At 35.5% G+C, this 13,071-nt stretch overlaps 2 protein-coding genes across 8 annotated transcripts in view; both read left to right on the forward strand.

Annotated features, from left to right (window-relative positions):
* The window catches only part of LOC137244464 (zinc finger protein hangover-like), a 242,577-nt gene extending 229,607 nt beyond the window's left edge, over positions 1–12,970 (forward strand). For 6 of the 7 annotated variants that reach the window (XM_067773465.1, XM_067773469.1, XM_067773466.1 and 3 more), the window contains 2 exons: positions 6,710–6,838; positions 12,387–12,970. In XM_067773465.1, the coding sequence (XP_067629566.1) occupies positions 6,710–6,838; positions 12,387–12,545 (288 nt within the window). In that variant the 3' untranslated portion in view covers positions 12,546–12,970. The remainder of the gene's footprint in view (positions 1–6,709; positions 6,839–12,386) is intronic. The other variant, XM_067773472.1, reaches the window with a different exon arrangement.
* Positions 1–13,071, forward strand: part of LOC137244470 (cilia- and flagella-associated protein 53-like) — a 131,460-nt gene that overhangs the window by 71,092 nt on the left and 47,297 nt on the right. The gene's annotated exons all lie outside the window — the stretch shown is intronic.

Consider the following 13,071-nt stretch of genomic DNA (forward strand, 5'->3'; position numbering starts at 1 on the left):
AACTAGTAGGATGCTGATGCAAATATCGACTACTATGTCATTACAATGATGCATAGACTGAGTAGTATGCCAACTGGTATGTTAATGTTGAATACACTAACTAGTATGTCAATTGGTATAATGCTGGCGCAAAGGCCGACTAGCGTGTTAATTGGTATGACCTTGAAGGGTATGCTGACTAGTATGGCATCTGGAACGATGTTGGTATATAATGACTAGTTTGTCAATTGGAATGATGCTGATGCAGAGACAGGCAAATGATATTTCGTAGGACATCGCCGTGTTAAAAATACCAGTTGCTAATATGGAAAAATTACTCAACTCATACTAGTTGAGATTTTTGGCAAACTAGTATTCTTCTAGTACACAACTAGTTGGGTTGACTGCAGGAATGTTGCATTTTTTTCTGCGCATTTGATACTGTTTAGAGATATTTGTCGATGGAGCGTTAGTTAAGGTTTGAATTTTGGGGCTGTTCAAAGAGAATTTGCTGCATAAATCCGAGTTCGGTAACCAAAAACTTGAACAATCACGAAACAAAATGTCAAACAAATATTGTCCGTCATTAATTAAAAAAAAAAAAATGAAATCAAAAATTTACATTCAAAACACTTTTTTGGATGGCGAAATTGATTTTGGCATAACAAATTCAATACTTAGCAATACCCATATGACACTACTTTATTTGGCTTGGATTCCAAGCTTTAAAAACTGACAATATTCCTCCAAAGAAAGGCGAATCCATACCAGGTGGTGGCAAAGTGAATTCAACCAATTCGCCGTGCAGAAGAATGCCAAGTCAAAAGAAAATTTTCATTGATTTCGATTAACTGACATATTTTAGTACAAGATGTTGTATGGAAAATAATCAAGAAGAAGCAATCAGCTGTTGGGATTACAACACCTGGTACTGAATTCGCCTTGCTCCAAAGTAAATGATTTTGACATGTTATCGTTTACTTTTAAAACTAAATTTTTCACTTGTTTCACAAAAATTTGGATTTTAGTTGTGTATTTACAATGTACAAAATTTTCGTATGAATTAAGCGGGGATTGCCTTCATTGCTTTCAAATGTATGAACATTTTTTTGAAGCAATTTTTAATTGATTTAATAACTTGGGAAAAATTTAAACAACAGGACGGAAAAGGCACCAGCTGTTTCGATAATTTTCATTTGACAGAAAAATAAAGAAAAAATAGTCGAACGTCAAAAAACTTAACCAAATATGAGTAAAATCATTTGTTTTTAAAGAACTATATTGTATTTTTTCTTGATTTTCGTTAGTTTTTTTGGAATATAGTTTACATTTACACCAATACCGTTACACCGTTTCAGAGGATCGGATCGGCATATATGCTCCATACACCCCGATTTTTCAGAAAAAGAGGATTTTTGTCATATCTTCCTCAATTTATCAGATTGAAGCTTCAAACTTCACCACATGCTTTCGTATATTGCACATATTGTTGTATGAAAAAATCATAGAGATCGGTGGTATATATAATATATAGCCCATATAAACTGTTATTTTTGCCCCCTTTTTAACGGCTAAAAGCTTCAAATTTCATCAAATTCTTACGTTTACATACATTATATATTGTTAAGATAAGTGACTCATTGTCATAGTTATTTCATGCATACCACAGAAAACGTGAAACTTTGCATCCTCACACAAACTACCTACGTATTTTTTAGTTTATATTTGTCTTAAAAATCGCTTAGGTATGTACATCTTCTATTCAATATATATTTCATATCTTATACAGCCGATTATTTGGATATTACGAATAGGATAAGATTATTGTTCCGCCCCATTCATGAAAGATATGAAGTCTTCGGCACAGCCAAAGACAGTCCTTCCTTACTTGTTTATTTACATATTTGTATGTAAATAAAAAATTATTTTCAAAAGTAAATTTTTTTGTTACACATTTCCGCGAAATCTATCATTTATCGAAAAGGCGGCATATTTGTCATTAGAGCTGCAAAAGTATCGATAGTAGCGCAATTGTAAGTTCAACTCCAAACAAAATTATTTATAAGTGGTTCTTCTAAATAAAATAAACGGGATTCTTTAGTTTCACTACTTGATGTGGTAATACCAGGGTCAAAAATATCACATACATATTTTGGTCCCGGTTGGAGAAGTTTAAAGGATGTTGTATAGGGGCCAAAATTGCGATTTTCCCAAAGAGATAAAGGAACTAAAATTTGTTCGTATCCAAAACCCTAAACTGACAATTCCATAGTTAGCGATGTCATACATATCTAAATTTCAGTCCGGGAGCTTCGTATTACCGTTTGAAAGTGTGACGCTGGAAAAATTGTTTATTTTATCATCTTTATATACTTACACACATATGCACATCTCAACGCCTCCAAATTATACCAGATGAACAAAGTGAGGCGGCTCGAAAGTTCGGGAGCTCAAATAAATCGATCCCATGGAAAGCGCATCGTATCGGATTCATATCCAAACCATTCGGAATGTGTTTTTGTGGTTACAGCAGCAACAAAAATCTGAGGTAGAACGTTTATAAATTTGTAAATTCTGTTAAAATTTGGAACGGATCAACCAACGTAATAAAAAGTTAGAAGAAAAAATATATTTCGAGAAATGCAAGAAGTTTAATGTAAGCTTAAAAACCTTTTTCTGGAAAGCTCACTACCGAAACTATCGACAGAAAAAATGCTTTTCCAAAAATAAAACAATTGATAGTTTTGATGCTGTAGATGGCACATAAAATTCACTGTAACAGATAACTCGTTTCTTAAGGCTCGGTTTTAGAGTGCGAGTTTAAACTAAATATTTGCTGCTCATCTTAGTTTAAGCGACCGCAGTGGCAGGGTTAAACTTTTGTCAACTTCAGCTGGAGTTTAAACTCGCACTGGAAAACGGGCCTAGTAAGCAATTTATAGGTATATATGTACAATGTACATTGTACATATAATCCAAATTTCGGTACTTAGTAGCCTCAAAAAGCAATAAGCAAGAAACTACAAAGGACTTTGGTTTCAGGTACATAAATACAAAGTGCAATAACCCCCAAAAAGATTTTAGCAGAGGTTCTCTTACAATTTGCGTCGTGCTCCTTTTGATTTTTCCTCCTAGTTGGCGGGACGGGACGTACATGTTTTACGCGGACTCTGAACGGCATCTGTAAGGCAGATGAGTTTTCACTCAGAAGCTTTTCATGATAGAAATACACTGTGGGTGCTTGCCAAATCACTTCCGAAAAACTTTTTTCCCCGGGACTCGAACCCAGGATCTTCGGCGTGGTATGCGGAGCGCGGCGGCCGCACGGCTTCAGATATTTTGTAATAATTGAGAGCACATAAAATTTACGCTGACATACAGAATATAGAAACACTCTGTTACAATTTCAGAATAGGGCAATTCTCTCAGTCTAGTATCCGTAGAACAAGTGGAATATTTTCCACCGTCCATCCATCCAAAACTTTGTTCTTTTTCTATGGATTCTAGACAGAGAGAATACCCCTAATGTCATCTCAGAGCCTCAAAGTTAAGTGAAAATAAAATCAAAAAGTGTGAAGCCCACGTTTTTTACATTTAAAAATTTTTCAAAACTTTTGATCAGTTGTTTTCGTCATTTAGATGATCAGTAGCGCGATACACTAACTGTTTTAGCAACATTCGACAGCGGTAACCGTTTAGCTTAACAATAATTTTAACAATTCTGCTATTCACTATCTTTTGTCAACCGCAGTTCTCATTAAAATCTGGCCAACTGTGATCGTTATCGATTTTGACAATTTATCGAGGCCCTTGTTGATATGGTTAAGCTGTCGAAAAAATATTTAAAATTCATTAACTAACTTACATAAATACACAAATTATTATTATTTGTAATTTTAAAATTTTTTTCTAAGAAAATGGCATTTGAGTTTGTGGCTGAAAAATTCAAGGAGTGGTGGACCTTGCTGCTGACTTGCTGGTCGACGCCATTACAAAAATATATAAAAACAAGTAAGGAAGGCTAAGTTCGGGTGTAACCGAACATTACATACTCAGCTGCCACGCCCATTGCCAAATTTTTACTAATTTTCTATTCTGCGTAATAAGGTCAACCGACCTACCAAGATTCATCGCTTTATCCGTCTTTGGTAATGAATTATCGCACTTTTTCGGTTTTTCGAAATCAAAAAAATGGGCGTGGTTATAGTTCGATTTCGCCCATTTTAAATAGCGATCTGAGATCAGTGCCCAGAAATTTACATACCAAATTTCACTAAGATACCTCAATGATACCTCGTGTTTATGGACAGACGGACGGGGTAACGTTATGCGAACAAAATTAATATACTATGTGAGCTCTGCTCAGCTAAGTATAAAAAGGGCAGTAAATGTTCAAAAACCATAAATAATGTCAAAAATACTTAATACTATTTTCACACAGACGGCTTATTGAATAATAAAGGCAGTTTTCTACATTAAGACGCTTATTGAGCTCAATCTTCCCTACAAAATTCGAATCTGTAATTATTTCATTAGTAGCTAATCGAATGCTTAATGAAGTCAAAAGCACAATGCAACTCTGTTGGCCGCGTTCCGCTTCTTAGTTTTTAGTGTGTTCAGTGCTTAAAAATGTCATTTGTCAAAGTAAATGTCATTTTCTGCATGGCGGAACGATACAAGGTGGCCGCATCGAACAGCTGATTATAACCTTTTTTATTTTATTTGGTACATCAACTACCGGCGCAGTACGATTTTGACATTTGTCCATCGAATTTACAAGTACATGGAATTTTTTTTGTTTGTAGGTATGTCACCATGCTGCCACCTTGTATCGTTCCGCCATGATTGTCTGTCATATAACATTGTCATTTTATTCGCTTGACATTTCATCCTTCATACTAATCGAGCAGTTACTTCTGTGTGAAAGCAAAAAATTTACGATTTCATTAGAAGGTGAAATGAGATCATTAAGTTTCTGTGTGAAAACAGTATAACATTGCTGCACCCTGCACGAAATTTGTGGAGCGAACAAATGATAGTGTTTTTTTCAATTCCTCTATGACCTTTTTGGAAGTTTTGAGATTTCACTATCAGAGATACAACTTTTTCTCAAATTGAATAAATACTTAACAAGTGTTGATTAAAGCAAGTTAGTGAATCACTCAATCGACAAGTTAACTAAAAATTGACTACGGTAACAATCTCGATTTTGATAATCGCCATAGTGAATCGCGCTACAGGTTCGTCAGTAGTACAAACTAAATGCACATATACTGTACATATATATATATGCTTTAAGTTCTTCTGTCCAGAGTCTGAGAGAAAATCAACACAATAAAACGAAACAAAAGTTATAAGTTTTTGTGTGTCGCATGGCAGAACGATACAACTGGCAGCATGGTAACATACCTACAAACATAAATAAAAATCCCATGTACTTTGTTTTGGTAAATTCGATGGACAAATGTCAAAATCGTACTGAGCCGGAAGTTGATGTATCAAATCAAATAAAAAACAAGTTTATAATCAGCTGTTCCATGCTGCCACCTTGTGTCGTTCCGCCATGGTGTGCCGGTATTATTATTGAGTATAAATCATGGTTCAATTATGTACAGGTTGGCTCATCTCATCAGCTGATTTTATTTATGTCATTGCATGGTCGAAGGGATTGTCAAAAGGAGACGGCAAACTCAAAATGAAACCAACAATTTGCAACATTTTACTTACACATACAAAAACTGCTAAGTTTTATGTTTCCATTCCATACCATTCGCACCAACACCAATACACAGATTTTGACAATTTGAACAGACATATTTTGTTGCTTTACAGATGAGCCAACCTGTATATAGTTCAACCATGGTATAAATAAGTTCAGAGGGAGTTTTTTTCTCAAATTGAGAGATTCCAATTTTTGCTTGCATGCCTGCTGAGAAAATGTTGAGAAAGAACGGTTGAACTTCTATAATTATGTTATGCGGTAGTTACTCACGAACGTACGTACCAAAAACGTGTCAGCTGACACGACCTATCTTATGAGTGTGCAATTTAAACGAAAACTCACCGACGTGCAACGCCCGTACGTACGTAGCCCGGAACGTAGAAATCAAAACAATTTGGATTTTTTCCGTAAGAACGTGTCAGCTGATCGCTCTCTCACTAGACAGAGTTGCCTAGTAAACTTTTGTGCGCTAATTTTTGACCTTTTGCAGTTTTATGCAAAAACACCTAATTAAAGTTTGAAAAATTGTGAAAATAATTCGAAATAATTATGTAAAAGTGCAGATTATAAATATGTAGTCTATTTATACTTATTTAATATTTATTCCGGCATTTTACAATATCAAAAATTAAATTGGAAAAAGTTGCTGTTTCCATAAGCATAAATGCAAAATGGTCAATGGCAACAGTGCTTATCTGTGAACAATACACACACAAATATGTTATGTACATGTACACAGACGCACACATTGATTCCTACGCGGTTGAGAGTTCGGTCAAACGTGCTTCGTACGACAAACGTCCGTACGTACGCCACACGTCGGTGGGTAACTGCCGCATTAGTTATCAACGTGTGCACTAACGTGACTCAAGCCTTTATGTTTATTGGGGTTCCCTTTCTTTCCTTTCCTCTTGCCGAGTTTCATTTAATTTGTTTCTTTATTGGGTGGGTTAAAGTGTTTTCAGCACTTATTACATATGTACATATATTATAGATATTTTATTATAGGAACAAATAGGGAAAAATGAACAAAATCGCAAATGTAAAGAAAAACGTGAGCTTGATGAAGATTTGGAACTAAACCGACGAAACATATCAGAAGCCTTGAATTGCCATTATAAGGATGCAAAGAAAAAGGTAAACAGTTACATTATTATAAACATGTATGTATGTATTAAGCCGCGTTAATTTTTCGGAAAAAAATCACATGAGCATCGGACTATTTCGAGCAATTTTGTTTAGGATATTATGGATAAAACCTGATTTCGGCCTCAGGATTTTAAAATTACTTGCCTTTTTTTTAATTTTTTTTTTGTATTAACACTAATATGTACTGCCATCCTATTAAAAATTGTGGTTGTCTAAATTTTTTTATAAAATCAGTTAGCCACAAGCCGGCTTTTTCAATTATAAGGAACCAATGTGTGAATTTTTTTTAATACAAAGTTCAAATAAAATATATTTATTTTTGATTAAAAAACAGCATATGTTCGAATGTACCTAGATACGCATATTCTTTTTTTTTGTACAAAACATTTATGATCTGTAAAATTATAAAACTTATATTAAAAAAAAAATGTTTTTAAGGAGTTGCGTGGAAAAGGGGTCAAGGTAAGATGCCCCATTCTTGCGTAAAACGAAAATCAGGCGCAGTTTTCTGGACATATTTTATTTTTTTTCTTATTCACCCGCAAACTTTATTTTTATGCTATTTTTCTGCATTTTTTTTTTTTTGCTATTTTGCTTTGTTTTAGGACTGATTACATTGAACACGGCGACTACAGATCACAACCTAATCAAAGCCTAACGACCACTTGATTACTTTGAACGCAGCAGCTACAAATATAAGTTATGATGAACGGTATCAAAAAATTTAGAAAATATTAATTACTAGCAGACCCGGCAGACATTGTTTTGCCCTAAATTTGGTCTTTCTGCGTACATTTAATAAGCTTTTTCCGTCTAACTCTGCCCTCCCCCCTCTTCACTTTCTCTTAATCATTTTATTGACTCCTCCCTCCGTCTTTTTCGCTTCATCTATCTCTATCTTTGTCTCCTTCTCCTTCCCTCTTCTCTCAAGTTCTTCTCATTCCTCTTCATCCCTTATTGCCAGTGCCTGAGGTTTTTATGTATTTTGTTCCAGTCCTATTCCGAGTCCCAGTCCAACCAAATTTCAAGCAAATCGAATAGGACGTATGTAAATAGGTATGTGGGTATTATTAATTCATATCTTTATTTCGGCTTTTCATGCATATTTATCAGTTTTGCCAAGTTGATGCGACTAAATCGAATATCATGATGAAAATTACTTTAAAGCTCTCAGCAACAGCTTTCATTTGATATCCATATTACACACACATTCTAGGGGTATCCGTTTTGGCATATATCTCGAGACCATAGTCACAAATAGGTATGAAAATTACTCTGTACTAAAGCACACATCAACAGGTTCAATTTGATACCCATAATGTAAAAATTGAGCCCCGCTTCTTCACTATCTCTCCCATTATCTTCTGCTCTATCTTTAATATTTTTTATAATTCTTGCCCATCCCTTATATCTTCTGTCTTCCTCCCACTCCTACCTCTACCCCCACTCCGCAATCCCACTTCCACCCTCCCCGAGTCCCGTTTCTACTCCCACACTCACTCCTACTCCCGCTAATCTTTATATTCCCATTCCCACTTCCAGGGACACATAATGCCGGCAAATAAATCTTTATTTTCCGCGATAACCAGGCTGCCATAAAATCTGTTGGCTCCTTCTCGTGCAATTCTGAACTAACACTAAACTGTCGCCGACCTCTTCAAGAGATGGCTTAACAGAACCGTGTACACCTCAAATGGGTCACTGGACATAGGGGCATCGAGGGAAACTGCATTGCAGATGAACTCGCTAGGCAGGAACAACCAGGCAGATTCTTCCTGGCCAAGAACACTTAGGTATGCCCTTTGCCACATGCAAGCTAGTGCTAAAAGAGCACATCCACCGTCAAGCCGACGAAAGATCAAAAATATCTCGCCACGTGTATAACCAAAGTAGAGATACAATTTCCACCCTTGTAGGGGCACTAACTGGGCATTGCCTTATGGGTAGGCATGCAGAAACGTTAGCAGCGCCTTATAGTCGATGCTGCAGGAGTTGTAAAGAGCAGTAGGTGCAGGAAACGGTGGTTCACCTCATCTGCAACTGCCTGGCACTAAGTGGCGCACGGAAGCGCTTTCTGGGTGCTCCATTTCTAGTTAATACGAGCCAGGAATTGGAGCATGTCTCAAGGACCTGGTAGCTTTTATCATGTCCTCAAAATTGTTCGAAGAGGAAAGGCAATGGTGTATTTTCGTGGTATCACAAAGGGCCTAATATCACTGACCTAGGTGTGCCCTCGGGTAGCCACTTCAACCTAATTTATTCAAAATAAAATTTAAATTATAACTTAAATTTTATTATAAGCAATTTTATTTTGAGTAAATCGTTAGCTTAATGTGAAAATGTGCCAAGCCACTTTTTACGAATTTTACAGTAGACGAAAAAAACTGAATAATTTTTGAAATAAACTTTTTTTTTCAAAACTGTGAATGAGGATACCTTAGTTGCTATACTTTTGAGTGTAGAAGCTTTGAAAATGATAAATAAAAATCATGTATGCTAACCCAGCAGCTATTTTATGACTTAGCACAATTTCCTCACTCAAAAAAAATTTTTTCTCCTGACAGCACTTTTTACTCAATATGTTTCCCCACCTTTAATGATTGAAATATAACATTCAAACTATATATGTATTTCACAAAAAATACTATTTATTTGTCAAACTATTTCTAACTTTTGTCCGCCACCGTGGTGTGATGGCAGCGTGCTCCGCCTACCACACCGAATGCCCTGGGTTCACACCTCGGGCAAAGGAACATCAAAATTTTAGAAATAAGGTTTTTCAATTAGAAGAAAATTTTTCTAAGCGGGGTCGCCCCTCGGCAGTGTTTGACAAGCACTCCGAGTGTATTTCTGCCATGAAAAGCTCGCAGTGAAAACTCATCTGCCTCGCAAATGCCGTTCGGAGTCGTCATAAAAGAAGTAGGTCCCGTCCCGCCAATTTGTAGGAAAAATTAAAAAAAAAGAGCACGACGTAAATTGGAAGAGAAGCTCGGCCTAAAATCTCTTCGGAGGTTATCGCGCCTTACATTCATTTATTTATTTTATTTCTAACGGTTCTGATCTGGACTCTTTTGCCGGATGGTGTGTAGACAATAACTTATTTTTAAATTCAAACAAATGCTGTGTCGTGTCTTATTCCATAAAGACAACTGCCACATACTTTATTTACAAACTAAATGCTAAATCTCTTAATTGTTGTGAAGAGAGTAAATACTTGGGTGTAATTTTTAACTCCAAACCTCTTTTTCTAGTCACATTGATTTCGTTGTATAAAAATTTGTTGCAAATGTTGGGTTCAGTAGACGTAACACCAGTGACTTTAAGGACCCTATGACGTTAAAGGCACTTTATATATCCTTGGTCAAAAGTGGTCTTGAATATTGCTCAATAATATGGCACCCTTTCTATTAATCTAACTCCTATAAAATTGAGGAAGTTCAAAAAATGTTTACAAATATTGCTTTACGTATGCTTCACTGGCCAGACGGGCTCCCATAACATACCAGCAGGCGCAAAGTTGCTTGGTCTTCAGGCTTTGCATAACAGAAGAACTTTTATCTCACTCATGCTTGCCTATAATGTAATAAACTTTAGCACGAATTGCTCTGATTTATCTACTTTGTTAATTCCAAGTATTCCAATGCGTGATCTTCGACATAATAGATTATTTATCGAAATAACTCATAAAACGAATTATGCTATGAATGAACCTATAACTAGGACTATGCATCTAGCAAATCTATTCAGTAGTGTTATTAATTTTAATAACAGCTTATATAAGTTTAAGCTTGAATTGTTTTCTATTTTTAACTAGTCTGTAAGAAAGCATGTAGTTATCGACATGTAAGAATTGAAGAGGATTATGGTCAGCGCAAAACATTTATCAAGCACCAAAGGCATGTCTCAATTGGGTGAATCCAATTTCAAGGGGTTGTGTTCGCAACCCTCTCAAGGGGTTTCCAGCACAATATATAGCTTCTCCAACCTAATTGTCAACTCACCTGACCGTTGCGAATCCTGTTTCTTTGACAGCCGAGGCTCTGGCGACCCCAACTTCCTCATGGAACTAGGGGGTGGGCATGGCGGGATGGCCTAGAAGGTTTAATGTGATCACATAAATCGTTCCCGAGATGGTCGAGCTAGTAGTACCTTAATAGTGCTTCGTTACCGGAACGTACTGGATCTATATCCGGCAAAGGGCCGTCAACATCGGTAACACTCCCCAAAGCCTTCGGGGAGTGTTTTTATCGTTAATACAATAACAACAACAAAGCATGAACTTTTAGACTGAATGAATTAAATAAATAAATAAAATGCACACACAAAGAAATGACTAGTAATTCAGATTGATATTATTGTAAGGTTGACTTAGCACATTTTTTTTTTAACAGCTGACGACTTAGCACATTTACATATCATTGCCCACAACACGTAAAAATGAAAAATTTAAATATTTTTTTTTTGTGATCGATGTATTTTGAATTCAGTTTTAAAACTGCATTAAAATACAATTTTTCAAAAAAAATTTGACTTAGCACATTTTCACATTAAGCTAACGAAATTACCTTTAGTAAATTATTTCACTTTCTACTACCGTAACATAGGTAAACTATGTGTGACCATATATGTAATACTCCTATATTGCTACAAAAGGCTAGGTACATTCCCAAACATCAGAGTGCCGATATATTGCTGTTTAAACGTTTTTGTTCTTGTATTCAATAATCGAATGTACATAAATTTAATTTTTTTCTTGTCACACATTTGCTGCTACAATCACAAATATTTTATAGGCTGTCTTGTTTTGATTTCGAATTCAAAACACCTTGCGAGCATTTTCTATTAGCAATATAGGAGTATTACATATATGTGTTTGACTAAAAATTATTTTCAAAATTTTAGTTCGATTAGCTATAAAAGCGTGGTTGTTTAGTTTTTTTTAAATTATTATTTATTAGGAAAGCGGATGTTACTTATATTATATTGAGAAGATTATATGAGGAGTTCCAAACCAAAACGCAACAAATGTAGAATTAATTGCAAGCGAGTATATATCTTAACTTTAAATCTCGTTGTCCGATAAATGTAATTTTTTGGATATATGTGTGTTCTTTCTTAACTGCTATAATGTCTTAAGTAGATTTTGAAAACGAGTATTAATTCAAGCCTGGGCACTTTGTCTCATTTACTAGGAACTTGTAATTAAACTATGGGTTTTGATGTTGCGTATTAGCTGACGTAGCAAATGCACAGCCGTATCATTTTTTGGCGTTTTGTGTAAAAATACTACACCAGTTAGCAAATACAATGATGCTAGACTATTTGCAGAAATTCTGAAAAAAAAAGTTTTGAAAAAAACTTTCCATCAACAAAAATGCATATCCCTTAAAATGTTTCAAACACGAATATCTGAAAACGTAATTTAAGTCCCGTAAAGAAGTTCCTTTTCTGCACGCAACTCTTCAACTATAAAAAAACTTATAGAGCTTGAACCATAGATTTCTGCTTTGTATTTAACAACTTTTTCACATTTTAGATACAACAGGTCGTCTGGGAAAAACATTATATTAATCATGTGAGACAAGAAGCGCAAAATAAACGCAAGGAAGCTGAAGAGTTCGATGCAATATTCCTAGGTACTGGGTGCGTTTTACAACAGCGGAATAAGGTTCCTTATAATAAATCTGCACGCTAGTGTGATTTTACTTGGAATAGGCTTAAAAAAGCTGACACAATTTTAACTAAAAAAGCTTGTATCGATTAAAAGTTGGATGTAATTTGAATCTCGTTACTTTGATGTTTCGTTGAATTAATAAATTCAGTGTTATGAATAAAAACGCGTGGTTTTTGCATTAAATCGCAAATCATCATCATTAATTGGCGCTTTACTCCCTGTGCGGTTTTAGTGGGGGCGTATCAAGTCATCCTTGCTCAGCGATAATTAACCACAATTGGGAGCACTAAAGGGAATCGAGGCGTACTTCATCTACCAACACAATGAAGGTATCCTCTTTCATTGGACTATGTCTGCCGGAAACACACACAGCTCATCATTAAACCTCCTTCGATACACGCCGTTGACAACATAGAAATTCTAATAAATATTCCGGAGAACTGATTTCCCGAACACTCCATCCAACGGTCATCCTATTTCTCTTTACACCTTCCGTGATTCTAAGTAATACTTAAGGACAGATGCATATATATATTTACGTTTTCCT

The sequence above is a fragment of the Eurosta solidaginis genome, chromosome 3, assembly GCF_040869045.1.
Source record: "Eurosta solidaginis isolate ZX-2024a chromosome 3, ASM4086904v1, whole genome shotgun sequence".
Taxonomy (NCBI): domain Eukaryota; kingdom Metazoa; phylum Arthropoda; class Insecta; order Diptera; family Tephritidae; genus Eurosta; species Eurosta solidaginis.